The sequence below is a fragment of the Malaclemys terrapin genome, chromosome 12 (genome assembly GCF_027887155.1).
Source record: "Malaclemys terrapin pileata isolate rMalTer1 chromosome 12, rMalTer1.hap1, whole genome shotgun sequence".
Lineage (NCBI taxonomy): Eukaryota > Metazoa > Chordata > Testudines > Emydidae > Malaclemys > Malaclemys terrapin.
Genome location: NC_071516.1, coordinates 6536270 through 6563676, shown reverse-complemented (window position 1 = coordinate 6563676; position 27407 = coordinate 6536270). Strand labels below are relative to the sequence as shown.

At 44.6% G+C, this 27407-nt stretch overlaps 2 protein-coding genes across 7 annotated transcripts in view; both read left to right on the top strand.

Moving 5' to 3' along the window:
* Positions 1–23608, top strand: part of LOC128846367 (DEP domain-containing mTOR-interacting protein-like) — a 36066-nt gene extending 12458 nt beyond the window's left edge. The window contains exons 2-9 of the mRNA XM_054045422.1: positions 2296–2474; positions 9482–9605; positions 14076–14254; positions 15719–15904; positions 17788–17928; positions 18964–19034; positions 21236–21340; positions 22375–23608. Coding sequence (XP_053901397.1) covers positions 2296–2474; positions 9482–9605; positions 14076–14254; positions 15719–15904; positions 17788–17928; positions 18964–19034; positions 21236–21340; positions 22375–22500 — 1111 coding nt within the window. The 3' untranslated portion in view covers positions 22501–23608. The remainder of the gene's footprint in view (positions 1–2295; positions 2475–9481; positions 9606–14075; positions 14255–15718; positions 15905–17787; positions 17929–18963; positions 19035–21235; positions 21341–22374) is intronic.
* Positions 22885–27407, top strand: part of COL20A1 (collagen type XX alpha 1 chain) — a 102802-nt gene continuing 98279 nt past the window's right edge. For 4 of the 6 annotated variants that reach the window (XM_054045420.1, XM_054045421.1, XM_054045416.1 and 1 more), the window contains exons 1-2: positions 22891–22972; positions 26078–26208. The gene's annotated coding sequence lies outside the window, so the exon portion shown is untranslated. Of the gene's footprint in view, positions 22973–26077; positions 26209–27407 lie in introns of all 6 variants that reach the window. The other 2 variants (XM_054045417.1, XM_054045419.1) reach the window with 2 other exon arrangements.

Genomic DNA, 27407 nt, shown 5'->3' with positions numbered 1-27407 from the left:
CTCAAACCAGCATCCATTGCATTCCCTGTGGATGGGGCCCTTTCATGAGGTGGAGAAAACTGGAGAGGCCTACAGGAAAGTCCAAAGGCAGGGAGGAGTAGCTAATGGGAGGAGCAACCCTGGAAAGCTCTCGAGCCTCAGAGTTTCACTAAGTTTCAATTTTCTGACCTTGTTGATCTTAACACCTGCTATTGCTAAGCTAGGTGAGCAGCTGACAGACATGGCACAGACACAGGACTCGAGTTTTTACCAGACCTTCCCGCCGATAACGATGGGCCACATTGTTGAATGCAGCCACCTAAAGAGCATCACAACTTCTGCACGTTCCCGTTGGTTACATTCACAAATCCACTCCGGGGCCGGCATGTGCTGCACTGGAGCTGGCAAGTCAGAGGATTGTGCATGCACAGCAGCATTTACAGGTGCAATTTTTGCTGGCTAGACACAAGTCCCTTAATATGCAAAATGCCAAGAAGGCAGACAGGTCTCCATTCTCATTCTTAATTGGCAGTCTGAACTGCAGTCATCAATTATTAAACCCTCCTTTGTCCAATAATTCACGATCTGCAGACTTTTGAGGTTCTATTGTTCCCTTAATCCTTTAATATAAATACTGTATGGAACTGGGAGGTTCCAGGGCATAGTATGTGGTGATGTGGGAATTGTTTGTGTGCTTCTTACAATTTGTTAGACAAAGCATTGTCTTGTATAGAAAATGATCTACGGGACACCTAATAGAATTTATGTAAAGTTCTGTTGTGGGCAGGGGAAAAACTCACCTGAAGGCATTAAACAAAGAAATGCTCCATGATTTATGTCCTTGCAGAATATATTGGCCCTGGGCAAGAGTGTCTTATAATGAATGTTTTGAAACGATAAACATCTTGGTGTTAAACAAATGATATTATCAGACAGCTCCTGTTCAGGTAGAATTCATGCCCTGTGCATTTTCCAGCGTTAACATTTTGGAAACAGTAATGACTGAGGCAGAATGCTTGCCAAGTTTGATACCTTTGGTTTTGTCCTTGCCACTTGGTTTTGGCTTGAATACAAGATCTGTTTGATTGGTGACCCTGTTCAGCTGTGAAGGTCATTACAAAATTCAAAGCCTTAATCATATGAATAACCCTTACTCACGCAAATATTTCCACTGAAGTAACAAACTCATTGTGACATTGAGGTTTTGCAGGGATCGGCCCCAGGAGTTGCAAATGTCCCAGTTGTATTTCCCTCCCCCCCCCCCCCCCGCATCTTCCTGACTATCTAAACCAGCCTTGATTGGACTTTGTCTGTTCTAAAAGATATTCATTATTTTCTTTTAATTTTTTTAGACCAGACTCTTTGTTGATGGAAGTATCTCATACAGAATTTAACTTTCTACTATTGGTATCCCATGCATCTAAGACATTCATTCCAGACTGGACACACTGGTAAATGTGTGCCGTTTAAGTTTTTTTGTGTAGGAATTCATAACTGCCTGAAGTGATTTGCCTTGTATTAGTCCTTGTCAAATACATACAGCAAAACCAAGTGTGGCTTTTCGACATTCCCATCCCAACCCAACATGACCTGCTACTGTTTGATGCTTAGTGCTGAATACTATAGCTGACCTCTAGGACTTGCTTTCCTGGTGATGATGAGCAGAGCTGGGGCAAGCATGAGTGATAGTTTTCTTCTTGCTTTCCTTCACAAACCTCACTCAGCTGCCGTGTATTTTCTAAATAATGTTAAAATAACCCCCAGAATGCTGTTCAGGACTAAGACTAGTGTGGATGATGGTAAAATTTAACAATGCTGTATGTGTGATGGTGGTGGGGAATAATCAACCTCTAAATTTTGGAGCAGTTATGGTCGGTCATCAATGAAATCATTCCCCCCGTGTTTTAAGACAGAAAAAAATAGCATCTGGTAATGTCTCCTCTTACATTGCATACCTACGAGCATATTTGTTTACTGTGAAGTATTCGGGAAAGATCAGCTGATTTTAGGCAAAATAAAAACTAGTTCAAACCAAATCCAGGGCGAATGGATTTTTGAGGGTCACAACTTTCACTTTACTTTTCCCTCTGTGTTCTGGTCAGGACTATCAGTGGAAGGTACCAGCAAACTCACCAGACAGAAAGAAACCTTATGAGAACTAAGACAACCTTGCAATTCAAAGAGGTGCAGTTAAGCATCCAGATTCTTGCCTAAACTATCCTCTCCAAGCCTATGGTGGCACATCCATCACTGGCATGTAATCTAAAATGTGTCTGAAATTACACACATACACTTCATAGTGTTCTCTCATCCTAGGCTTCGACTTCATGATGGAAAGCTCATTAAGGACAGGCGCCACCACCTTCGAACGTACCCCAACTGCTTTGTTGCAAAGGAGCTTACAGACTGGCTGATTGACCACAAGGAAGCACCAGACCGAGAGACGGGTATCCGCCTAATGCAGAAGCTAATGGACCATTACATCATCCATCATGGTTTGTAAACTCTAGTTACCCTTTAACTTGCCCAAGAGAGAAAATTCACAGTGTCTGGACTAGTCATTCCCCTGTCTGTTCCCACTTATCAGACCAACTTACTTATTTAGAATCCACTTCTGCAACCCTTTCTCATGCAAGTACTTCCGCTGAAGCCAATGGGATGACCTCCCGGAGTTTGAGATGTGCAGAACTGGGCTCCTGTTTAATAGCACTACTTCTCAGGTTGCACGATGCTCCCAGTCTCGCACTGCATCCACTCCAGAAGAGAGACTGTGGCTGCACAAGAATGAAATAACTCTTGGAGGTGTGTCTCATGGGAAATGAGATGCAACTGGTTCTAGCTCTGTCACCCTGTCCTGGACGCTACTCTGCCGTTCAGCAGCTGCCGAAATACTGTGGTGTAGATTTTTACGGAATTGAATCCCTGCAATATGGTTGTATTATGCAAATACTCAAATGGCTGAAACTTCATGATAGAAGAAATAAAAAATGTAGTAAAATTCATTTTTACTGCCCCAGCCTAGTGTCCCTTGACTTTCCAGCTCATGTCTGGGGTGGGGACAGTGGTAGTGCAGCTTGCATGCCAGCAAGCGCTACACCATGATCGGATTGTGGCATCCCAAGGGCCAACGCAAACATGCAGGAAAGCCTCTCTTGGAAATGAAAAATGTACAGTGTCCTTTTCAAGGCCTGTCTTTGGACCCAACTCAGAGTAAAGACTCACTTGGCACCCAGCTCCAAACGGGTCCTGACCACTGGCTCCTAATTTTTTTTTTAAACTTGCAACAGCTCTACTTTATTTTTATACAAACACTGGGCTGGGTCATGTTGTTAGATACCTGGGGAAGGAGTGGTCTAGGGAACTGAGTATTGGCGCAAGAGAGAGGAATTCCTGAGGCTTAATCCTCGCTCTGATGCGGACTCACTTTATGCCTTCCTTGGTTAAGTCTCTGCCTCTGTATCTTCTTCTGAAAAATGAGCATAATAATAATACTTTAATTCTTGGGGGCAGAGATTTGTATTAAAGCCCCAGTTTCATATGTGTATATATGTGCTTGCAGGATTAGGGTCTGATTTCTTAGGGTCCAGTTCTGGGAATTATAGAATCTTTTTTGTATATTCTCTCCTCATGACTGGTAGCTATTACGAGCCATGTTTAAACATGGCTGTTGCTATCTATGTTCTAGCGCAGTTAACCTGGTAGGCGTTAACAGATTTATTTCCTTTTCTTTTCGAGAGAACTGGACTGCCCTGCCATGCTGTAGACCACTGGGGCTGGAGACTGGTTTTCAGATGGTTTTTGGACAAATCCTTGTCTTCCCTGGTGAAGGAAATAGTTCTAGAACTCGTCTGGCAACCGCTAGGTTGTAACTGTAGTAATAACAACTAGCTTTTATGTCGTGCTTTACATCAGTCAGTCCTGACATACTTTACAAAGGAGGTCAGAATCACTATCCTTATTTTACAGATGGGGAAACTGAGGCACAGAGGGACGAGATGTACCCAAGGGCACCCAGCATCAGAGTTGGGAATAGAACGCAGGTATCCTGAGTCCCAGGCCAGTGCACTGTTCACTCAGCCACACTACTTCATATGCTGCAGCTAGGGTGAGGCTGTTTGTTGCTTGTGTTGACTGAAGTGCAGGAGAGAGATTCATTTAGGGTGAAACTCAACCCTGCATAGAGAATTAGTACAAGACAGATGCACTTCATAAGACCTGTCTGAGGGCTTGTGGTGAGACTTTCATGGTGCATAAGCAAGCCCTGGGCTGGCTCTTCACATGGGGTTGGATTTCACCCTTGGTGTGCAGGCATGAAAGATGTTTGTGGGCGCTTGCTGGTAGTGCGAAGAGTGGCTGTCTCGCATTTAACTTTCAATTTACTAGAGATGAGCCTGGGCCAAAATCCCACATCAGATCCACCCCACTTCCCTGAAACTTGGGGATGTTTGGAACCAGATATCCATGCGCTGATATTCTGCTTTGGTGATCTGGTGGGAGACAATCCTCTGGATTAAAAGCTAGCTAGCTCTTTAACACGCAATCGAAAACTCCCATGATGTTATCAAGAAACTAAAAATCCTCTTCCCAGAGATAAAATCTCAGGAGGGTTAATAACAAACTGCACCCTGCTTCCCAAAACTAAAGCCTCAGCACCTCTGGCAAAGCAGCATCTGCATGTGCTCCCATTGCAGGGTTACCTACTAGCCCTGTCCCCAACGCCATCCTGCCAGTGCTAGATGAAAATACCAGCTCCATTTAGACTAGAGAGGGGAATGCAATCAACTTGGTTTGTGAGGGGAGGAGAGGGGACGGGGAGGTGGGCAAGACTGCTCAGTTTATTTTTAAGCGGCAAAAAAAAATTAGCTTGCTCTCTCCCTCCCTGGAACAACAAAAGTCCAGAAGGGCCCATGCAGTCCTCTTGCATAATGCAGAATTTCACCCATTGATTCATGCATGAAGCCCAATAACTGGTGGTTGAACTGGAGCGTGTCATCCAGACCCTCGGTCATGACTGGTAGAATCCAAGTGTGGAGAATCTACCACGTCCATTGGTCTTAAAGCCAAACCCTAGTTATACACACCCTTGTGACTGAGTGTGGAATATACATCCACATTTTGCAGCTATTTGCTGGTTTTTATAATGGGCCAAGCCAAAACCCCATAGTTGAATCAGACCCAAGCTTTGGGGCATCTGAGGTCCTCTGCTTGATGCTAGAACCATCTTTATGGAGAGACTCAAACTACTCTCTCTGTGCTTATTTAAATGAGTAGTCCTCCCTCTTTAATAGCACACAGAATGTAGGTTTTGCTGCCAGATCTCTTGCCTTCATTGAAGTCTTTCTGCACTGCTGCTTAACTTTGCAGGATGTAATGTCTGTCCTTAGTGTCCAAGGCATGGACCCAGGTCATATAACCGCAGGGCACTTGAGGGAATGGAAAACGTTTCTATGATTGACCAGCCGAGTGAACTTGTTGAGTGACGCGCCCGCTCTGCGATACACTTAACAAAGGTGAAATCTGCAACGGAGAGCAAATGGTCAGGGGACGAGCAAGGGCGACTTGTGCTGAATGAGCCTGAATGTTCAGCTTTTAGCCAACTGTTTGGCAGAATATACTTCAGGCCTGTTTCCCCTGCAGGAGCTACACAAGGCTGGCTTGTGTATGTCACACAGAGCCCGACGCTGGCTGAAACCAAAATAAACACAGACTCCGAGGGTGCCTTCTTCCGGCAGTCTGGGACAGCATGTACAAGCAAAACCTTGGGCTGTGGTGAGGGGAGCTCCAGGGTCTGTGGGGCAGAGAGTCCATGAGGCAAAGGATTGTCTGGTTCTTTCTCCGAGCATCCTGCCTCTCTAGTCTGGTTGTCGGCCACAAAGAGGGAAAGGAGTCTAAAAAGATGATTTTTAAGAGCTGTGTCCAGTGTGTCCTCCAAAGAATTCAGAGTTTTCTTGTTTTGTGGGGGAGGTGATGGCTAGTTTGGCCTGAACACTCTCCCAACCCCTCTTCCTCTAGTCTTCACTTCACACTCAGCCTTTTCTGAGGCTTGTAGAAGTTGTGGTGACTCACTCCAGCTTGCGTTTGCTCACCTTTCTTGGTTCTTGTCAGAAGCAAAAGGCCACAAATTTCTCTCTCTCTCTGTATGAGGTTGCTTGTGGCATATTTCTGGGCTGACTAGCAGCAGGAAGTGCTAGATGTTATGCGAGACCTTATTCACGGGTCGCTATTTGTTCCTTCCACACACCCCACCCAGAGGTGAGCATCCACCCTCTGAACAAGGGACACCGCTCTCTCTTTCAGGCCTGTATGATTTTAACCTCTGGTTTTGGAAGGAGGGTTGTAAAATGACCATGCAGATTTCCTCTTGGCTGAAAAATTACAAAAAAGTGTCTGTAAATTGAGGGTTAGTCTGGAACATTTTTCCCCACAGAAAGTTTTAGGTGAAATGCCAAAAAAAACCAAAAATGTGCCCCATTTGTTTTCATCAACATTTTACGTTTTCTGCTAAAAATTTTCAGTGAAAAAATAAAATCTTCTGTGGAAAGGAAATGCATTTCTTTTTGTGGAAAAACCTGTCACCAAAACCCCCAATTTCCCTCCAAATGATCAAGAGAGAACATGTTTGACTTAATTGAGGGTGCAGTATACCGTGTGTGTGCACAGTTAGAGTGGGTGTAGTTAATGTCTCTGGAAAAATGTACCTGTCCTGTGTTCTTGTCCAGCTCTGCCCCAGAAGTAGCTGCATGTTAGTGATCTTGTGACTATAGCTAACACCTTTGGGGCCCTTCAGGATGGAAGGCCCTGAGGAAATGTAGATTCTTTACTGAAATGACAATCAAAGGTGAATTTAAATAGCTGTTGCTTGTAACACCCGGGCACCTAGTGCAAAGTGGCAAATCCGTTGTGCTAAATGACTGGGGCAGGCCCCATGGTAAGTTAGTCTTTCAGACTTGTTAAGAAGAATTTTCCACCCTATGACATCTGGAGTGACTGGGCAGATCCAAATCGGGGAGGGTATAAAATGAAGGCTGAAAATCCAGATTTTAGGGGCCAGATTTTCAAGAAGAGCCTTCATCCATCGCTCTTGATATTAGCGGGGGAAGGGAGAGAGGATAATATGTCATTGTTCTCCGTGGGCGCTACTGCTCTCTGATGAAGAATCTGCCCACTTCATTTAGGTGCCTAAACAGGAGCGGAGCTCTCAGCCCCTAAATCCTTAACAACCCGAGCTGTGGTAACACTGGAGTTTGCATTTACGCTCTCCTTATCGGAGCTGAGGAGGTGGAAGGCAGGTGCAGCTTTCGTTGACTTCAACCCCTCTTTGGCAGTGGAGTTTAGAAACAACCCCCTTGACCACCGCAACGCAAACACTCTATCTGTTGTCATTGGCTGCCGGATGCGAGATTAATGCCTTGTACGTTAAGCTGCCATGAATAAAAATGCCCTCTGTTGCTGCGCTTTATTACAGCAGCATAAAGTAGCAGCAATTAGTTCAGGGTTAACCATTAACACTTAAATCTGATTATTTTCCATCTTTCCAGCTATTTTTTTTTTTTCACCACCAGGTTGACAGTTTCAAAGAAACCCATTATTTGATTAAAGCCTTTGGAACGCTGGGCAGGAGCGAAGCTTTTGGTCACCAAAGACGTCATCCTTCCATGTTTCTGTTTAATCACCTGGTTAATGCATGAGGCTGACTTTTTTATTTCCTGATTTGGGATCATTTCTTGTTCTTAGTCCTCTAGTAAGAGGGCTCTCTGCTCACCTCCATGTGGAGAGAACTGCCAGGAATCTGGTAGTTAAAATCCATTCCCCCTCCCCTCGCCAAGTCCCAACATCCTTGAGAGGGGCAAGAATAATACCACGAAATGCATTGCCTGGGCTATTGCTTACTTGTGAGATATGAGCGAACTAGGGACTATCATACACTGGACTGGATTGGAAATTGGGTATTATCCGCCAGGCCTTCAAGCTGCAAAAGTGCGTCTTCTTTCCATGGGCTCCAGCCTGTAAGGCGCTGAGCATATTAACTTCCATTAATCCCTCTCCTTCCCATGAAACTGATTGTAACACCATGGGACCCATTAACACCGCTAATCAAAAAATGGGCAAAACCCCTTAGTCCTCCTCCTGCCTGACACATCTGGCAGTGCAGTTTGTCACCATGAAGGCAATTCAGGGAGCACGTTTTTTAAGTTAAGTCCAACCATAACACTTAGCACTAGAGCCAGTCAACCAAAGGCAGGCATAGTTCTACCAAACATTCCTAAGGAAATGAACATTTTGTTTTTTACTCCAAACTTTCTGTGAAATTTTTTATATGAAACTTCGAAAGGCAACTTTTTAAAATTTCTGATTAGTTCTTCCTCCCCTGCCACCCCCACAAATTTATTAGAGAAAAAAATCTTCCTCCTCCTTGCGGGGCGGAGGGATGTTTTTGTGTTTCTTTTTTATTAATAGGTTGTTTCTTCACACTAAAACAAAACTTTTTTTACAACAGGGAAAAACCTTTTTGACACAAACAACCCCTCCCAAACTTTTGACCTGCTCTACTTACCACTTAGTGCAAGCTCACCATGGATCTCAAAGCACTTTCCCTAAATGGGTATTATCCCTATTTTACAGGTAGGGGAAACCGAGGAAGAGAGATGCTGTGACTTATTCCAGTTCAAACAGTAAGTCAGTGGTAGAGCTGAACTCAGATCTCCCAGGTCCTTAGAACAGTGGTCTGTCTCTGTGACCATATTGTCTTTCAGTGGCATCTCACATATTTGCACATTACCGTCTGCACACACCTACCAGCCGGGCATGTACAAATGAGGAATGCACAAATACCCAAGGTGTGCATGCACATGAGGTGTGGTTCCTTAAATTAGGTAGCTGTATTTGCATACACGTAACTTTAAAGTTCTGATGTCAGACCTGATGAATTGCCATGTGAATGAATCGGGAAGAGTGGATGCAGATTGATTGTGTGGAAAAATCTCTTTTATAGCTGCATTTAGATCTCAAAGCATCTGCAATAGGGGAAGAGGAATGTAAATATTCTGAGGCAATTTAACGGGTTTTTGGCTGTTACATCTCCCCCAACCCCCACGCTCTCCAAGCTTCTCTAAATGTGGCAGTGGCTTTTTAACGCACCAGCCCTAGAAGAGGGTTGCATTTCTTTTTTTAAGCTTGTAGGTGAACTGCAACATGTAGACTTAAAAAAAAAATTCTGCTTTTTCCATTCAGTCATCTAATGAGAGCTCTAAGTGTAGTATTCAGGATCAGAACTTACTCCAGTTCCTTCAAGCAAAGTTCGGTGCATGTGACTGGCTGCCTGGTTTCTATACAGTTCATTGTAGTAATCATAAAGTAGGAGGTCTGGAAACTGGGCCATGGTGTCCTAAATGACTGAAAACTGGCTTTTTGCTCAGTTCTGAGCTCAGCTCTAGTTGTATGCATTATGGGGTAGTATTTAAACCTGCAGTCCTGACGCTGCCTGCTTTGATTTTCTTTCCAGTTTGTGATGAACACTCGGACTACAAGGATGCCAAGTTGCTCTACCGTTTCCGCAAGGACGACGGGACCTTCCCTCTCAACAAGGATGTAAAGGTGTTCCTGAGGGGGCAGAGCCTTTATGAGACGTACGTGAGTCCTTCCCTGAAAGGTCTATCACCACGCAGTCTGCTGGCTGCCTTTGCAGCTGCAGTTCCAGAGCCAGGGAGCTGAACCGTTGCCAATGTTTCTCTTGCTCCACAGCATCAACGGGTAGCTCCAGCTCTGACTTCTTGCTGCCTTTCTCACTGCAGCAAAGCAGCAGGACCATTGGGACTGGAGTTCAGAGATGGCTGTGAACTGGAATGCAGGATCGGAACTCTTTGCCGCTCTGGGGGAAGTTCACGTTCAGATCCAGATCTGGACTTCTCGACTTGGAGCCATTGATCGCGAATACAGGATTCTGGCCTCTGGTTAAAGTGCTAGCCTAGGATCTGGGAGGTCTGGGTTTGAGGTCCTGCTTTGCCACAGACTTCCTGTGTGACCTTGGGCAAATCAGTTAGACTCTCTCTGCATCACTTCCCCCCATACAAGGGGATAACAGCACTGTCCTGCCTCACAGGGGTATTGTGAGAATAACTGCATTAAAGATTGTGAGATCCTAAGATACTGTGATAATGTGGATGACCAGACACCAAGTGTGAACAATGGGGGTGGGGGGGGTAATAGGAGCCTATACAAGAAAAAGACCCCAAAATCAGGACTGTCCCTATAAAATCGGGACATCTGGTCACCCTAATGGTAATGTGGGTGCTCCGATAAGTAGCTTAGATTCCATGGACGGCTTCCTTTCATTGAGCGGCGGTGGGGGAGAGAGAGACACAGACACACACACAAAGATGGATTCTCTGTGTGTGTGGAGATTTCGCTAATTACTCCTCCAGGTCAAAAACCAGCTTCTTCTCTGCCTCTGACTGGGGAAATTGGTTGGAGAATCTGGATCTCTGCATTCCAGTAAGCCTCTTAATAGGACTGGAAGGCAGAACACCAGTAGCAGGTCAGCGTTGTTGCCCTCTTTTGTGGGTGTGGGGAAGCAGAGCTCTGGTAAGGTGGGAACGGTTAAAAGGGGATGGGTGTTTCTGGGCTGTTAGATCCGGATGGCCCAGCCAATGCACCAACAGGGGGACCACACAGGCAGTTTGTGGCAAACCTGGGAACTGATTCCAAATCTCCTGAGTCCCCATCACATGTCTTAACCACAGCACTCCCCCTTCTTTCCATTATTATCAATTATCCAGTATGTTCTAGTGGCCCCAGGATAGGGCTGGGAACCTGGTGTTCCAGACATTGAGGCTACTTCTCGTTCATGCTGACCTTAAGCCAATCACTTAATCTCTGTGTTTTTATTTTTCTCCCTCCTGTTAAATGGGAATGGAAAATACCGACTTTGCAGGGGCTGTCTTATATGATCAATGCTTTTACAGTGCTTCAAAAAAGGATAGAAAAGCTATATGCAAGCTAACTATTCTGCCTGAAATGAAACCCTGGACAGGCTTGGTTTGGAATTGAGGATCTAAATTCCAAAAGTTGTGTATAATCTCATCACACTAATTATTCTCTTCTGAGCAAAACACTGGCCTTACACCAGCAGGGATCCTCACCATCCTTCCTGCATTGGACTTGGATGCTGTTGCTGGCATCTCCCGTCATGTGAAGCATTCCTTGGCTTCTTGGTAGAGCAGATTGAAAAATGTTAGTAGTTTGTCTTGGAAAACTTTGAAAAATTGTAACTTTTTTCCAAATTTCCATGTTTTTTTTGTTTTGTTTTATGCATTTTGCAAAACAGCCATAATGTTTTTGGATTTTGAAAACCTATCACCCCCCCCAACCTTTTTGTCTTCTTGGTCCCCACCCCACCCCTTTTCTAGTGGCAAAATTTCGAGGCAGGGCAGAGGGGAGAAATAAATAGATTTTATTTTTGCCATTAAAAAAAAAATCACAACTGACACCAGTTCTCATTTAGGGAGGGAAGCAATTTTCTATCTCAATGACTGTTTTTTTGTTTTGTTTTGTTTTTGCAACCCCCTCTAGTTCTAAATCTCGGAAATGGTCTCTTCCTAGAATCAGCTCCAGTCCTGTGTTTCAACTCGTTTCACCACAGAGGGTATGTCAGGGCTCCAGCGGTGCCGTACGGCACTGCAACTCTGCTGCTGTAGCACTGTCACGTGGCTGCTTCCTGCACGGACGGAAGCGGTTTTTCCATGGACGTAGTGAATCCATCTCGCCGAGGGGCTGCAGCTAGGTTGATGGAAGAATTCTCCCGTCAAACTTGCCACGTTCACACCAGGGATTACACAGGCACTTGAACTGTGCCCCTCACCCCCAAACCCACCTTCACGCTGTCCCTTCCTGCAAGGCGCCACTCCTGCACTGCCTCTTCCTCCCCAAGATCCCGCCCCCGCTTGCTCCTCTCCGCCCCCTCCTCCCCTTGTCGCTCATACTTTCGGCCGGAAAAAGTGGAAGGGCCATGGGCCCTCTGGGCCCTCCTGTTCTGGTGACCCCTGGCCAGGCCTAAATCACTTCTGTACCTGGTTGTTTCAAGCACTCGCTCATCTTAATGCTCTATTGCGGCTAAGCACCTAGCAGTCAGAATCTCAAACTACTGCTAAAGTGAGAACCCACCATTGGGCAAACTTGTGCAGAACTCAGCATGTGCTGTCTGTCCTCTGTTGGGCCCACGTTCTGATTTCAATCTGTCAGAAATTAGCGGATTAAGGCAATACCTCTGTTGTTGTGCTTTTTCCTAAACAAAATAGCATAAGGCCTGGTCTATGCTAGAAAAATCCACACCCCTGAGTGGTGTAGTTAAGCCAATCTAACCCACTGTAGACAGCATGAGGTGGACGGAGAATTGTTCCATCAACCTAGCTCCCGCCTCTCTGGGAGGTGATTTGTCTATGCTGACACGAAAAATCCCCCCCCCTCCTTCGGCGTATCTACACTGAAGTGCTATAGTGGCACAGCTGTAGCATTTCAATTGTAGACAAGCCCTAAGAAATGCCTTCTGAAGGGATTCAGCTGTTTGTATATGTGGGGTTAGGGCACCCTCTTGTGGACACATCAGTTTTAAACTTCCGGAATTCAGGAAGCCGCGGGTTTAACTGCATTTAAGTTGTGCCCTTTCTAGGAGTTTAGCTTTTCAGAGGGTTACAGGAACCTTTTGTTACTTTTTGCCTCTCATGCTCAGTCTTGCTTTGAGTTGACCTTGAATTGGCTGAGCTGAAACCACACTCTTTTGCCTGGATTTGATTCAAATCCACGTGAAAGGAGCATGTTTTGCATGGGTTCACCTGAAACAAGCAAAACTCTCACGCTGCCTTTCTAACTTGGCTTTGGGTTCTGTTATAATTACTTGCACAGCTCATTACAGCTAATCTTTTAGGAATTAGCTGGTGTTTTCCATTGTGCGTTAAACTATTGAGTGACTCACCTGTCTCCTCAGTTGTGTTTTGAATGAGACCTAGAATTTAGGTTCTGATCATGTGGGTTAAACATCTCATTTAAAAGTGCTTTTTCTCACCATACTTGTCTTAAGCAATGGGGCTTTTGCTATTTCCCTTGGGAGCCCAATGGCTATCTCTATATGAGAAAGCTGCACTAGTTTTAAATAAAGGAGCGGTTTTAAACTGATGTGGTTAAGCCACCACAATAGGCTGTGTAGATATTTATTTTGCCTTAGTTTAAACTGATTCCTGGAGTGTCTACACAAGGGTTTGAACTGGCTTAATTCAGTTTAAAATTGCCCCTTTAGTTAAACCAGTGCAGATTTCTTGGGCAAACAAAGGACACTCATTGGAGGCTTACCTTACTGTTCAGCCTACAATGTTCCTTTTCTTAATTTTGTCTCGCCACACTTAGCTGTTCCCCCTAAGCAGTTCTCCTTTCATGGTGTCCACACCTTCGAAATCCTTAGGTAATTATTACTGCTCCATCACTGTGTAGCCAAGGTATGCTTTGTTCTTTGATCCTTCCTCATACGGCAGCACTTTCAGCCCCTGTAGCCTTATAAACCAGAGCTCAGTGAGGAGTGAGTATTTATTTATGGTGGAATTGTAAGTAGAAGCTTGGACAGACTCTTCTGTTTACCTCTCATGTCTCCATGCTGGGCGAGAGTCTTCCTTTCCTTGAGGACTTCTCTTTTTCTCACCCATTCCAGCATGCCCACCTCCTTTAAACCCCAATCAAATCCATGAAACATCCTAGACAGCCTTTGTGGTTTGTACTGGCTTTGATGTTACCATGGGATTCATCTTCTGGGTCCTCCACATACAGCATTCTGACATGGGAACAACGTCATTCCAAAAACTGCCCTGAGCTAATGGCTCGAGAGGGGGAAAGTCTGACACTCGGAGTTACATAATCAAGCATATTATGGTGTAGCAACATGTATTGGGTCCCCCCACTGTTTTTCTCTCTGCTCATGACAGGTGGGACAACCAATGCTTCAGCTGGCTTTAGTTCCTGCCAAGGTGCTTGTGTAGTTATAGGGCTAAAGAAAAGATCACTCTTCTCGGTCCATCCCGCTCCTTACCCCTTGGAATGTCTCTTCTCTGTGCCAGGCTGATCAATGTAGAAGACTCCATAATGAAGGCGAGAGAGGAGAATTCTGTGAAGTACCAGAGGACATTCCTGGGCTGTGAAATGATTGACTGGCTCATCCAGGAAGGGGAGACAGCAAACAGAAAGGAAGCTGTGGAGCTGGGCCGAGCGCTGCTGGAACATGGGATCATTCAGCATGGTAAGCCGAAGTGCCTGGAGATGGGGAAGGAAGGTGACGGATGGGGCTAGCTATCATTGCTTTGCTTGGAACAAACCCTCATTTATAACAAGTAACAAATGCTGGTCATGTGCCGAGTGCTAGTTTCTACTCGGAGATAGCAATGGGTCCATTTAGTTCTAATTTTGGAATAGGGGCCCGGGCAGTCTGGGGTCACCCTTGAATGTTTGAGACGGAATCTGAGTCACTTTTTCTGGCATCTCTTCAAAGTGTCATTCCCAAGCCACAGAATTGGGATTCACATCTGGATTTCAAGACACTTGAAGCCTGCTTGTGCACACGCTCTGTGAGATCAGAGCTGAGATTCCTCGCCAACATTATAAATGAAGAAATAAGGCTGTTGAAGTGGAGGGGCTCGTTCAATATCTGGCCCATTTCTAAGGCCATATATTTCGGAGGGCTCATCTACCTGGCGAGTTACTGCGGAGCAGGTGAAAATGCAACACCCCAGCTTGCAGAGACAAGCTCTGAATTTGCTTGTACAGAGAGACAATGGCTCTGTGACAGTGCTGCCCCCATTCCTCTGGAAAAGGGTGTTAACTCTTTCACCGCTCTGAGGCGGTAAACAGCACTGATAGAGCAGCATCACTTCTCTCCCACCTCCTCCTCCTCCTCCTCAAACCAACGGGGAAAAAATCTCATTCTTGCCAATGAGGAAATGCCTCATTGGTTATCAGCTTAACGTCCTGTCAGTTATTTCTGTACCACCAATAAACTCAATGCTAGCTGGTAGTAACCCCAGTCTTACTGGCCTGTGGGATTTTCACTGGAATGTTTTTTACTTGACATTATCAACATTACTTTGGTGTGCTCCTGCAGTGCAAAGCATTGTGGGAGGTGTAGTCCCACACTCTGCCATGCCTGGCTGTTGGAGAGGCGGGGGGTTGGGAGGGGAAGGGATGAGACTGCATCCTATGGCTGGGTTTGATAATGGAATAGCTTTCTCCCCCACCAGACCCTTGTGATACTGAAAAGGGGAATAAGAACACACCCTGTCTTGAAAATCCTGAGCATTAAAAAAAATCCTGAATCAGGCTCCCCAAAAGACAGAGGCTTTAAAAATAATGATTGTTGGGCTCCTCCTATTTGCCTTCTGGTTTCTGAGCTTTAGGTTTGGTTTTAGCTTTTATGGGGTCGTGTTTTCAAGCTTTTCTCTGCAACCCTGTGGGTTAGAAATTCACATTTTGTTTTTTAATGAAAGCTGAGAGTCTCCCCTCCTCACATGACTCCAGGAGCTGGGGATTTAAGAAAAGAAAAACACCAAATATTGTGACACTCACTAGAACTGGTAACACTGCAAATGGTGCATTGGTAACACTGCAGCGGGTCTCCTCCTCCACCCCTGCTGCTGAATGGTGAAGATGTAGCTCCCCTTTGCTATGAGACCCCTGACGGCTGCCCTACCCGTTCCTGTTCTCTTCCCAGTCTCCGGCAAGCACCACTTCTTTGACAGTAACCTGCTCTACCAGTTCCGGATCAACTTCCGCCGGAGGCGACGGCTCACAGAACTGCTCAACGAGAACTCGCCCCGGGCTTTGTCAGAGAGTCCTGACAGCCCCTTCTGCCTCCGCAAGCTCAACCCGGAGCAAGGCAACTCCAGCTTCCTCTCAGGTAATCCGGGATGCTGGGGCAGGGGTGAGATTGGAGGGGGTGCTGCTTCTACTGAGATTGTGTATGGGGCAGGTGGCATTGCTGCTGGTTTTGAATGCCCCTCCTAAGGAGCTGGTGTCGGGCAATGTCCTGGGACTGGCAGCTCCTTGCTCTGTTCCCCATGTTCTCCCCTCACACCCTCAGGAAAACAACTCAAGTCTCTCTGCTCCTTGGTTTTCCCCTTCCCAATAGAACAGCTAAAGTCTCCTCTGTGAGGGACCACTTGTTTCCCGGATCATCATTGCACCCTCCTGAGTAGTGCAGACCCCAAACATCACCTGAGGGGGGCTGCTGTTAAAGCACCTCTGATCCATCAATCTCTTGTGCACATCCTTTTGATTTAAAGGACCCGACAGGCCTCCTACTCATAGCAGAAGGGAATCTTGCACTGCTTCCAGTTCAGCTTTTAGATTAAAAAAAAAAATCTGGGCTCCTATGGCTTGGGGTTGATGTCAGCTATGCTGAGTTGCAGGGGTCAAGTGAGAAGCAGGAAACAAGGAGAGCAACATGAGAAGCGGGCAAATGGATCTAACTCCTGGGAATGAGACCTGGCTGGTATCCAAGCTCCTGCTGTCACTTCTGCCAGCCACCTGCAGGGACTGGTTCTTGGCCCCATGCTAATTAACATTTTTACAAGTGGCCTGAAAGGACACAGAAAATCATCGCCGATGAAATTGCAGATGAGACACGAAGTGAGGGAGTTCTAAATTATGAAGAGGACCAGGGACGGATTCAGAGAGATCTGGATTGCTTGGAAAACTGGGTTCAAGCAAACAATACGCACTTTAATATGGCTAAATGTATATATCTAGGACCAAAAAAATGTGGGCCGTACTTACAGGATGGGGGACTCTATCCTGGGAAGCAGTGACTCTGAAAAAGATTTGGGGTACATGGTAGTGGATAACCTGCTGAACACGAGCTCCCAGTGTGACACTATGGCCAAAACAGCTCATGCCATCCTGGGATGTGTATATAGAGGATTCTCAAGTAAAAGCAGAGATACTCCTACTCTTTACCTCTGTATCTGGCATTGGTGCGACCACTGCTGGAATCCTGTGTCCAGTTCTGGTGCCCTCAACTCAAGAAGGAGGTTGATAAGTTGTAGAGTGTTCTGAAAAGAGCCACAAGAACGAGTAAAGGATTAGAAAACATGCGTGTAGTGATAGACTCAAGGAGCTCAATCTATTTAGCTTAAAGAGAAGGTTAAGGGGTGACGATCACAGTCCATAAGTGTCAACGTGGGGAACAAATATTTAATAATGGGCTCTCCAACCTAGCAGAGAAAGGTATAACATGATCCAATGGCTGGAAGTTGCATGTGGACAAATTCAGACCGGATATAAGATGTACATTTGTAATGGTGGGTGTAATTAACCACTGGAATAAATGACCAAGGGTTGTGGTGGATTCTCCATCACTGACAATTTTTAAATGAAGATTGGATGGTTTTCTGAAATATACGTACGAGGGATTATCTTGGGGCAGTTCTCTGGCCTGTGTTATCCAGTCTAGATGATCACAGTGGTCCCTTCTGGGATCCTTGGAATCTATGAGCCCTCACACCCACAGGCCTTGCTAGGTAAAGACTAGTGAAGGGAGATCCTCTGAAGGTTTAGAGTTTCCTAAATTACTCAGACCTCCTGAGTCGGCAAAAGTGGGCTGGGTAATTTGTAAGGACTAAATTCCTTGGCTGAGGGCATATGGACGTGAGTGCATTGAGGGGGAGGAGAACTGCTTCTCTGACTGTCAAACCTGGGCTGAAAAAGCAGGCCAAACTCTAGCCAAACCAGTCTGCTCACCCCTAGCCAAGATCTGGGAGGAGTTGTATCTGTGTCTTTCAGTCCAGCCCAACAAGGAGATCAAAATAGTCTCAGCAGTGCGGAGGAGCAGCGTCACCTCTCTTGCTGGAAGTTCCAACCCCTATTTCGCTCCTACGCCCAGCCTGGGATTCCTGCCAGCAGCTGAATGCAACCCCAAATCAGGTGAGGTCTCACATTTCAGTGTCACTTACCTAATGATCAGAAGGGCTGAAGAGATGACATTAGACTTGAGACTAAGAAGGCTAATTTCAACAGGCCTAAAAGGAAAGGGCAGAATTGCATGACCAATGCTAAAGAAGTTCATCTTGCGTGCAGTAGCTCAATTCCTGTTCTAGTGCAGGGGGCAGATGGCAGTGTGATCTTGGCTTGGCACCAGAAAGGCCTTAACTTTGCCATTCCATAATTAAGGTTGAAGCTAGCTTCTTGCTGTATGCCACATTTTTATACACCGCCTCTCATTGCAATGAAACCATTTTTTTCTGGAAATCTTGTATGCCTCCTCTCCTCTCAGGGCAGACCCTTTCTGTTTAAAAACAAACACTATTATATCAGAAAGATTTTAAAGTTATGATCCCTTGAGCATGTTTACTTGTACACCACTTTTGAGAACAGTTTTCTGAGGCAGGCTGTCTTTTTGAAGGGGTTCGTTACATCTCCAAAACAGCATGCTTAGAAGCTGCAGATTTGTGGTGGTGTTTTGTTCTTTCTAAGGAGAAGGGCCCTTTGGAATGCTGGGCTCTGTAAATACGTGCGTATATTAGAGCACATTGCAACATGATTAATTTCTACGCACTTTTTTTTGAAGAAAACAAATTCTTTTGTGTTGATCAAAGTATTTCAGGTTCTCCTTGGAAAACAGAAACTTAATTTCCATTTTCAAAAACTTAAAACTATTTTTTTCTTGTTTTAAACGGCCCTCCCCCACTCTTTTGTTGTGGGAAGTAGAGGGATGTTTCAGTGGAAACTTTCCCTGCCAGTTCTAATACTTGTATAGAAGCGATACAGATAAGGAAGATGTCTTTGAATTTGTCCCAGACCTGCTCTGTTCTTGTAGAATGCTTTTTGCACAGAAAAGCTTTGAATGGTTTGTGCGTCCATTCTCCAGGCTGGTACTTCCCAGTCTTCCTTGTTATGCATTATATTGTATTTAACCTTTACACACGTGATTATAATCGGATCTGTCACCTTTGGCTCCAGTGCTAAAGAAGCCTGTCACCAATGAGGAGCTCCTGTCCCCCGGGGCTCCATACATCAAGAAGACACTAACCGTAAGTGACCAGTCAGAACGCTGTAACATTAGCAGTAATGCTAAACCCTCCCTGGCTGCTCTCTTAGCTTTCTAGGTGCTCTCGTTTTTCACTCTTGTGTGTTTCAACCATGACTGACTCTCACGTCATCAGGACCCTTTTTCTTTGCTCGACTCACATGAGATTTGTGAGCTGGTGCCTTGGGATATTCTTGTGTTTTGAACGGGCAGTGCCTGTCTCCAGGTTGCTGCCACTTGCTGACGTTTTGTATATGTGTCAGGGTGGAGAAAAGTCCTTTTAAGGAGAAAACTCCATTGTACAACAGCAGCCTCGCTTGTCAAAGACATTAAGACGTTCATTTTCCTTTCCTGTCACAGGTTGATTGCCTTTCCATGCCACTCTGTGTGCACCTGGTTCCTATGATCTACTTACAGATAGCTGAAGGCATCTCTACGTTTGTTAAGATACTCTGTGGGTTCAAAAGGGAATAGGAAACCATTCTGAACACTAGGAATGTTCAGGCGTCAAGCTCCTGGTTCGGACTCCAGGATGACTTAGGAAACCATAGTTGTTGGGATTTTTTATTATTATTTGTATTACTTTTGAATCTAGTGGCTTCAACAGATCATCGATAGGCCAGATGGGATCATTATTAGGGTTGCCAATTTTGGTTAGATGTATTCCTGGAGGTTTAATTACATGACATAATCTTTAATTAAAGATTAATTTTTAATTCCTGGATATTCCAGGACAATCCTGGCCCCATTGTGCAAGGTACTGTATGCGCACATAGTGAGAGGCAATCCCTGCCCTGAAGATCAATCGATCTATCTATCTATCTATCTATCTATCTTTTTTCCCCTTCTAAATGATAATTTGCATACATCTCCCACTCTTCCTTCTTCGCTCCCTTGCACAGGAATGGAATAGAATGCATCTCCAATCCATGAGCCAGATCCTTCAGTCCAGCTCCACTGGACACTGAGAGATTTACTTTATACCAGGGGAATCTCCAAGTAGCCAGTTAAGTGTTTTATGGCCCACTTGCCCCATCAGAATGACACAAGGGGGCTGTAGGAGAGCAGTGGATTTGGCCTAAAGTGAGTGCCAAAAAATTGACTTCCTGTTTGGCCTCTTTCTGAGTGCTGTGTTTAAGGACATGCCATTCGTTCTCAATACCAGCCTTGCCCTGACTTTCAACTCTGTCAAGCTGGGCCTTTCCGCTACTGCTTTGGTCCTTTTGCACGGCTCACTTCCTCTCCTTAGCTGTGCTGCTGCTGTTGCTGTTTTGTAACATGTGATGCCCTTTGTGGGTTCCTTTGTATGTGTTGACCATTACAGCATGCTTCTCAGACAAGCTGGGATTGGGGTGGCGAAAGTGGGGGAAAAGGATGTTTTTGTTCAGCATGTGACTTCCCTTGCCAGCAAAAGTGCAAGCGTTGTGCATGGTGCAGCAGTGTCTCTTGGTACGTTCTTTGCATGTGACTTGCTTTAAATCTTGCATCGTCTATGCGTGATCCTTGTACTCTTGACAGCATGGAATACTAGTTAGAAAGTAACTTTGGAGACAATCTCAGGTAAACCTTGTGGGTTTGAGTCTCATTTGGTGTATGGCCCAGAAATATATTGTTGCTCCTCTGATGAGTGGCAGAAGATGTCAGGGGTTCTAGCAGGTTGGTTTCCTGTTAGAGGGGGAATCAGCAACACAGAGCCTGGATATAGTCAAACTGAAACTTGTTTTATTTACACTATGTACTCTTGTCCTTGAACAGAAGTGGTCACAAATGCCTTCATCACCAGGTTCAAGAGTTATTCTTTCTCTTTGGCTCAATGAATATTTAATACTCAGTGGAACAGCTTCAAGAGGAGAGACTGGAGCAACCCACCACAGAACCACCTGTGGCCTCTTGGTTAGGAAGCTCACTTGGGAGGGAGAATACTGAGTTCAAGTTCTGCTGCGGAATGGGGAGTCAAACCTGGGTCTTCTACATCCCAGTCAAATGCCCTAACCAGAGATGTGTGCACACGTTTTCTGAAGCTGGCTGGCCCACTCTAGAGTGTATCTCACTGTAGAATATATGGGGCATTCACTAGTGGCAGTGATAATGGGGCAAGGCTAAACACTGACCACTTCAGTTCAGCAGAATTCCTTTGCGTGGTCATCTACATGCAGGCAAGAAAATCTCTGCGAGGCCCTTACAGTCCTTCTGTTCTGCTTGCAGATTGTGGGGGATGCTGTGGGCTGGGGGTTTGTGGTCCGTGGAGGGAGACCCTGCCATATCCAGGCTGTGGACCCAGGAGGACCGGCTGCTGCAGCAGGCATGAAGGTACTGTATAATCTGGATCTTCCTTGTGTAGCACGTGATATCACTTGTACGCCGACCAAATGTGTTGGGCCAAATTCATCCCCGGCATTAATCCACTGACTGCAGTGGGGGTGAATTCAGTCATCGCTCAGTACTATGTGTCAAAGCTGTAGCAGTCCCTGATTATATTGATAATATACCGCATATGAATTATTTAATGCAGGGAAAGAGCAGCACACTGCTGTGAAACACCCACTATTAAAGCTCCTGGGGTAATAAGTGTGTTCTGTCTTACAACTTTCTTTTTTGGTGTGTGGAATTCTTCTTCTTTGCCTGTGAAAGCTGCAGAATGACTCTGCAGTGATAAATCATTCCCTTTGGGGACAGGGAGAAGAGTTTGCCGCCATTCATCTTGTAATCGCTCTGCTGAATCCGGCTCGTATGCAATGAGCTGAGCTTCTGAAAACCATTTTAGACCAACAAACCAAGAATAAATGGGCTGTATGCTCTGGCTGAAGATCAATTTCTAAGAGTAAAGGAAAGAGGAAATTTATAAACCCCCCAGCAGTCGAGGAGCAATTTTTGTACAGGTCTTGTTTATCCTTCAAGTCACTTGCTGGGATATTGGAAGTAATAAGATTCTTCAGAGACAGAAACAGTTAGACTTGCTCATATGCTTCAGGCAGGATTGGAAGGGAACAGGTGCAGGTGAATTTGTTCCATTTGCTCAAGAGCTCATTTCATCTGACCCTTTCCTCTAGTCTCATTATTTTAAAAAATTAGCAAATATTAATATTAAGTCTCATTGTCAGCTTTTTACATGTACATCACCTGCTCATAAAGGGGGCTTTGCATTCACCATTTGCTCCCAATATAAATCCCTTGGGTTACCATTAAGAATCTAGTCACTATTAGTGCAATTTATAAAGTGTATACAATGCTTTCTGGTTGTAGGATTTGGTAAGAGATATCTTCATCACAAAGTCTCACTCTTCTGAGCAGGTGCAGTTACAGTGCAGTCACATCACTGTAAAACATTCCTCTCTCCACTGCAGGTGTGTCAGTTTGTTTTCTCTGTGAACGGAATGTACGTTCTGCATTTGGACTATCCGACCATCAGCAGCCTCATCATGACGGGACCGCGAACGCTTGTTCTGGAGGTCATGGAAGCCATTGAATAAGTGAAGAATCCTCTCCTCATCACTGATCCAAGAGGCAGGATGCTTCAGCTACTAAGGGATGGAGTGATCATTTACATGAGTCTGCTAAAATTAGGGGACGGACCAAACCTGGTGTCTCCTCCTAAGAGACTAGGCCTGAAATGTAGCCTGACATTTTGACTTGTCTGAAGTAATTGGAATCTGATGGGGAAGGTCTCTTTGGCTCAGACAGGACTGAGGTATTCGTGGCTCAGTGCCTAATCCTGAGAGATGATGAGCACTCACAACTCCTTTTAGGTTATGTCTACACTACCCACCGGATCAGGAGGTAGTGATCGATCTACCAGGGATCAATGTATCGCGTCTCGCCTAGACGCGATACATCGATCCCCGAACGCTCTGACATCGACTCCGGAACTCCACCAGGGTGAGAGGCAGAAGTGGAGTCGACGGGGGAACAGCGGCCGTTGATCCCGCGCCGCGAGGACGTGAAGTAAGTCAATCTAAGATACGTTGACTTCAGCTACGCTATTCTCGTAGCTGAAGTTGCGTATCTTAGATCGATTTTCCCTCCCTAGTGTAGACCAGGCCTTAGCGTCAATGGAGGTGCTCGATCACACTCAGGATTGGGTCCTTAGCGCACATGGTCCTTTCACCTACAAGGACCTGAGGTCAAGTCGCAAGTTAAGTAAGAATTGAACTGAGTTTGTTTGATCTCCAGGAACTGGTAAGTGAGGAGAAGCTTGTTGTTTTTGTTTAAAAAACCTACCATTCTGTGTGATGACCCAGAGCAGAATATCTGAGCTCAGGAGACTGCCCGGCACCAAGAGTCAACGAAAAACGCCTTATTTGAAAGCTGTACGCATTCCAGATGATGCTGTACATGGCGCTGGTGACCACATCAAGAAATAAAGGAAAGAATGCCCCAGTGAGTTACGTTTCCTTATAAACAGGAAAGAGACCCCTTTTCCAGATGGAAGTTGACATACTCAAGGGAAATAACTTTTATTTTTGAAGCATCTAAGCGGTTTCCAACATTTAAATGTTTGAAAATGTCTTTTTAAACTATATTTTTAAAACTACTGTAGCTGAAAGTGTCTTTTTTAAATAAAATCTGTTTAGATGTTGATTTGTCAGTGTTTTCATATTTGATTAGACAGTTCCTCTTTCATCACTTTCTTCAATGCACAACATGCCTCCCTCTAATGATGTAATGTCTCATAAAACTGATATTCTATAGACTTGTAATACAAATAATTAAAATAAATAAATAAACCAAAGAAATACAACAGGATTACTCTGCAGTTTCTTACACATACCCTCTTCTACTTATGCTTATGCTGTTAAATGTTATCAGAACCGACTCTTCAAATCTACAACAGGCTTCTGTCAGTCCTAAATATGCCTTCGCTCCCAACACTTATGAGTTAATTCATTACTGGAGCTGGCTGGGAAATGGAATTTCTGTCCTGGGAGGGTTTGGGGAGGGAACATTTCTTGGAATCTTTTCATCCTGGAATGGGACAAAAAAGCCAAAAACTCAGTTTTTTTTCCAGACCTGAAATTCTGCAATATTTTAATTGGGAACACTGAAAGATTCCTGCTGCATCTCTGACATGAAATATGCCCAGTCAGCTAGCCAGGCAACCAGAGAGTCCAGAAAGCCCAGTCACTCACTTCATTTGGGGCCTCAATTGGAGCTCACCTTCTGAAAATCTGAGCCTGATTGTAGATGCTGAGGATGTGTAAAAATCTATTCCCAAGTGTGCATCATGGCTGTAGAAATGGCTGCTCTACTGATTTACTGCGGCCCCTTGCATTGCCTCTGCTGTTGATGAAACACAACTATTCATTCCCCTATCATTGGTGCAGCTAGCATGGGGATTTGTTGTGATACTGCTCAGCAAATCACTAGAATATCGGACAGCAAGCTATTGTAGTGGAGGATACACAGAGGTCCTTGCAGGCACTAGAGGGAAACTGGGCAATCTTTCAATCCATTTATCAAGATGCTGGCAGTTCCCATTTCCAGCCAGGTGAAATAAACCACGTGCAAAGAAAGCTGATTGGTACCCAGAGCATCTTAATAGATACACGCGTTTAAACTCCAGTTTGACTTGGATGCATAAGTAGTGTGTCAACTCTGGGATCTACTCCAAACTGTAGGGTTCTCGCTAAGTGTAGGAAAGGCCAGTAAAGGTCCAAGTTGTCAGGTTCCCATGCAGTGATCTTAAGGCAAGTAGAGAGGGATACCATACCAACCTTTCTTTGGATCCAGAACTGAGCGCAGAGGCCCAAAACCCAGTAATGAAGTTCTGATCTGGATCAAGATTTTTTCCCAAAGTTCAGATGAGGGTGGGACACAGTGTTCCATTTCACGCATACTTTTGGTTTTAGGATAAACAGTAGCAACTATAGGCAGCTATTAAAATCCATGGGAGTTCCAAGAAAAGTAAATTGCTTTAGTTAAAGGGAGAAGTGGGTGGATTACAGTGAAGGAATTATGAAACACACTTTGTTTTCTTTTGATAAGTTTGAAGGTGTTTCAGTTTTTGCATGAACGATATTACATTATAAAATTTGTGTAATAGTAAAAGTATAAAATAAAACACTTTTATGTATTTTAAATATTTCTGAAATGAAACTTTTCAGAAATTTCATTGTGTGGAAAACTTTTGCCTTTTCATTCTGATTCAGGATGAAAGAAAATTCCAAAATGTTGGAATTTCCCATGCAATGGAAATTCCAAGTTTTTCACCAGCTCTAATTGTGACACAATAGGATAGTGCCACTGTTAATCACTGGAGATCCCTTTTAAAATCTAGTCTAAAATTATAACACAGTAAGGATGTCACTGTCATCTGATGTATTCTGGGCAGTGGGTCCAAACTCCAGACCTTTCATTGAACCTCAGTAGTGCTGCTGGTGGGAGAAGAGGATTCTTCGAGAATAATCTCTGGTTGCAAACCTGACTCTATAACTTTGGCAATGGATCAGATACAAAAGCTGACAGTATTTCACTAACACTACTGTTTTCACAGGATTTTGGCCAAGAACAGTGTAAATCTTGCGAGCGCTGCTAATGTTGTGAAACTTCCATAATTTGGGGCCAAAATTACACCCAGCAGTTAATAAGACTTCAGCAGCCTCAAACTCTGTTCTCACAATTCAGGTCCCAGGCTTGCAAAACTTACAGGTGTGCTTAACTTCGCTCAAGGACATGCAGGATCAGGGCCTCTGAAACATTCAGGCAACTTAATCAGATGTGGAAATGTCCAGCTTGAAGCAAACTCTAATTCTGAGTTAGTAGAATGCAAGGGAATTCCACCTTGCCTTCCTTGCTGCACTCCCAAGAAATTCATAGATCTCCTCCTTGCTGGATGGTTAGTATTTGAGCCCTCCCAAAATGCTTAACAAAATCAAGCTTGGTTTGCAGAAAAATAAAATAATCTATTTTACAAACCAGATTTGATTAGCCATATGTAGCAGTCCAAATCTGAAGTGTTGTTCTGTGCTTGGTGCGTAAAAAGGGTGGGGAGAAATCAATAGTGCATTCTCTCTCTCTCTCTCTCTTTCTCTCTCTCTTTCCCTCTGTCAGCAGTCGAGAAATCTTTCAACTATTCTGAGAGGCGGGCGAAGTGCTGGCTTCCTTTGTCAGAGATCAAGAATGTAGTCGGATTCTTCGCACCTCCCCAGCCAACTTCAGGGAAAATAAATTGAAAAGCAAAGGTTTGTGACAGATCCTTGTTGGTTTCGAAGCTGTTTCGATTTCTCTGTGCTAGGCTACAGGGGGCTGTATTGTTTTGTAGAGTGTGCTTTTTTGCCTGTACTCTTTCCTTTCTCTTGACAGAATAAAGAACTTTTATAGACATGCAAACTTTGTGAAACTCCCACCTGGTGCATTGACCTAGCCAAAGTTTGACAGTTTTGTACAGTTCTCAATTCCATAGCGACTGTAGATCCTGAAAGCTTAGTATTTTGATCTCTTTAAGGTGAAGTAACTTTTAGACGCACGTTATCCTGTGATGAAGAGTAAATTCCCCCAGAACTGACAGGAATGTCTTTCTTATAATCATTTGATGCTCTGTAGATAGTGAATGGTGAGAGAGTGTAGAGAGTGGTGGACATTAGAAAAGGAACCCAGTTTTGATCTTTAGTGAATTTTTTGTGGCACACCACCTGAGGGAATTTCTTATGAGGAGTGAAGTAGTTAGAAGGGTTTGTTAGCTCACAACTAATCCTGGTTGTCTCGATTGTTTTTCCCCAGCTGTTTCTGTGTTTATATGCCTGTACCAAACTGATACTAAGCTTATCTATGGTTTGGGAAATTTTCACCCTGTAAGGGAACCTAGTACCTTAGCATTCCTTTGAGGTTTTTCTCTCCTAATCTTTCTGCAGTTTCCAAGTCCCTTTAGAATCCTATTAACAGCATCTTTAAATTCTCTTCAATTTACCTGTTGAACATGGTGAAGGTAAATATAGGAGCAAAATCAAAGGTGCTAAGTGCCTTGCAGGGGGCGTGAGAAAATATTGGTTTAGAGGAGTCCTGTCCCTTTGCTCGTTTTATACAGCACAACATGCAGCCCCAACTACATAATCAAAAATGTGGCAGGTGCTGGAAAAGCAACCCACAAAATGTTTTTGATTCAGTGACTAGGCATTTTTCACCAAAACCCCCACACTTTTTGTTTTTTTCAAGTCTGATTTTGCAAATGTTCCAGTCCTGAGATAGCAAGTCACCCCATGATGCTAAGCAGGTATCTCTTCCTGGGATCTGGAGCAGGTGACTGACTCTGGAAGGTGTTTGGGAAGCTTAGAACTAACTGAATTTACCAGCTCCAGGTGTGTCAATCTCTGAAGGGAAATTCCACTTGGCCAATGATGCTGGCTTCACCTGTCATCCTCTCCCATGAGTATCTTTGTGGTTT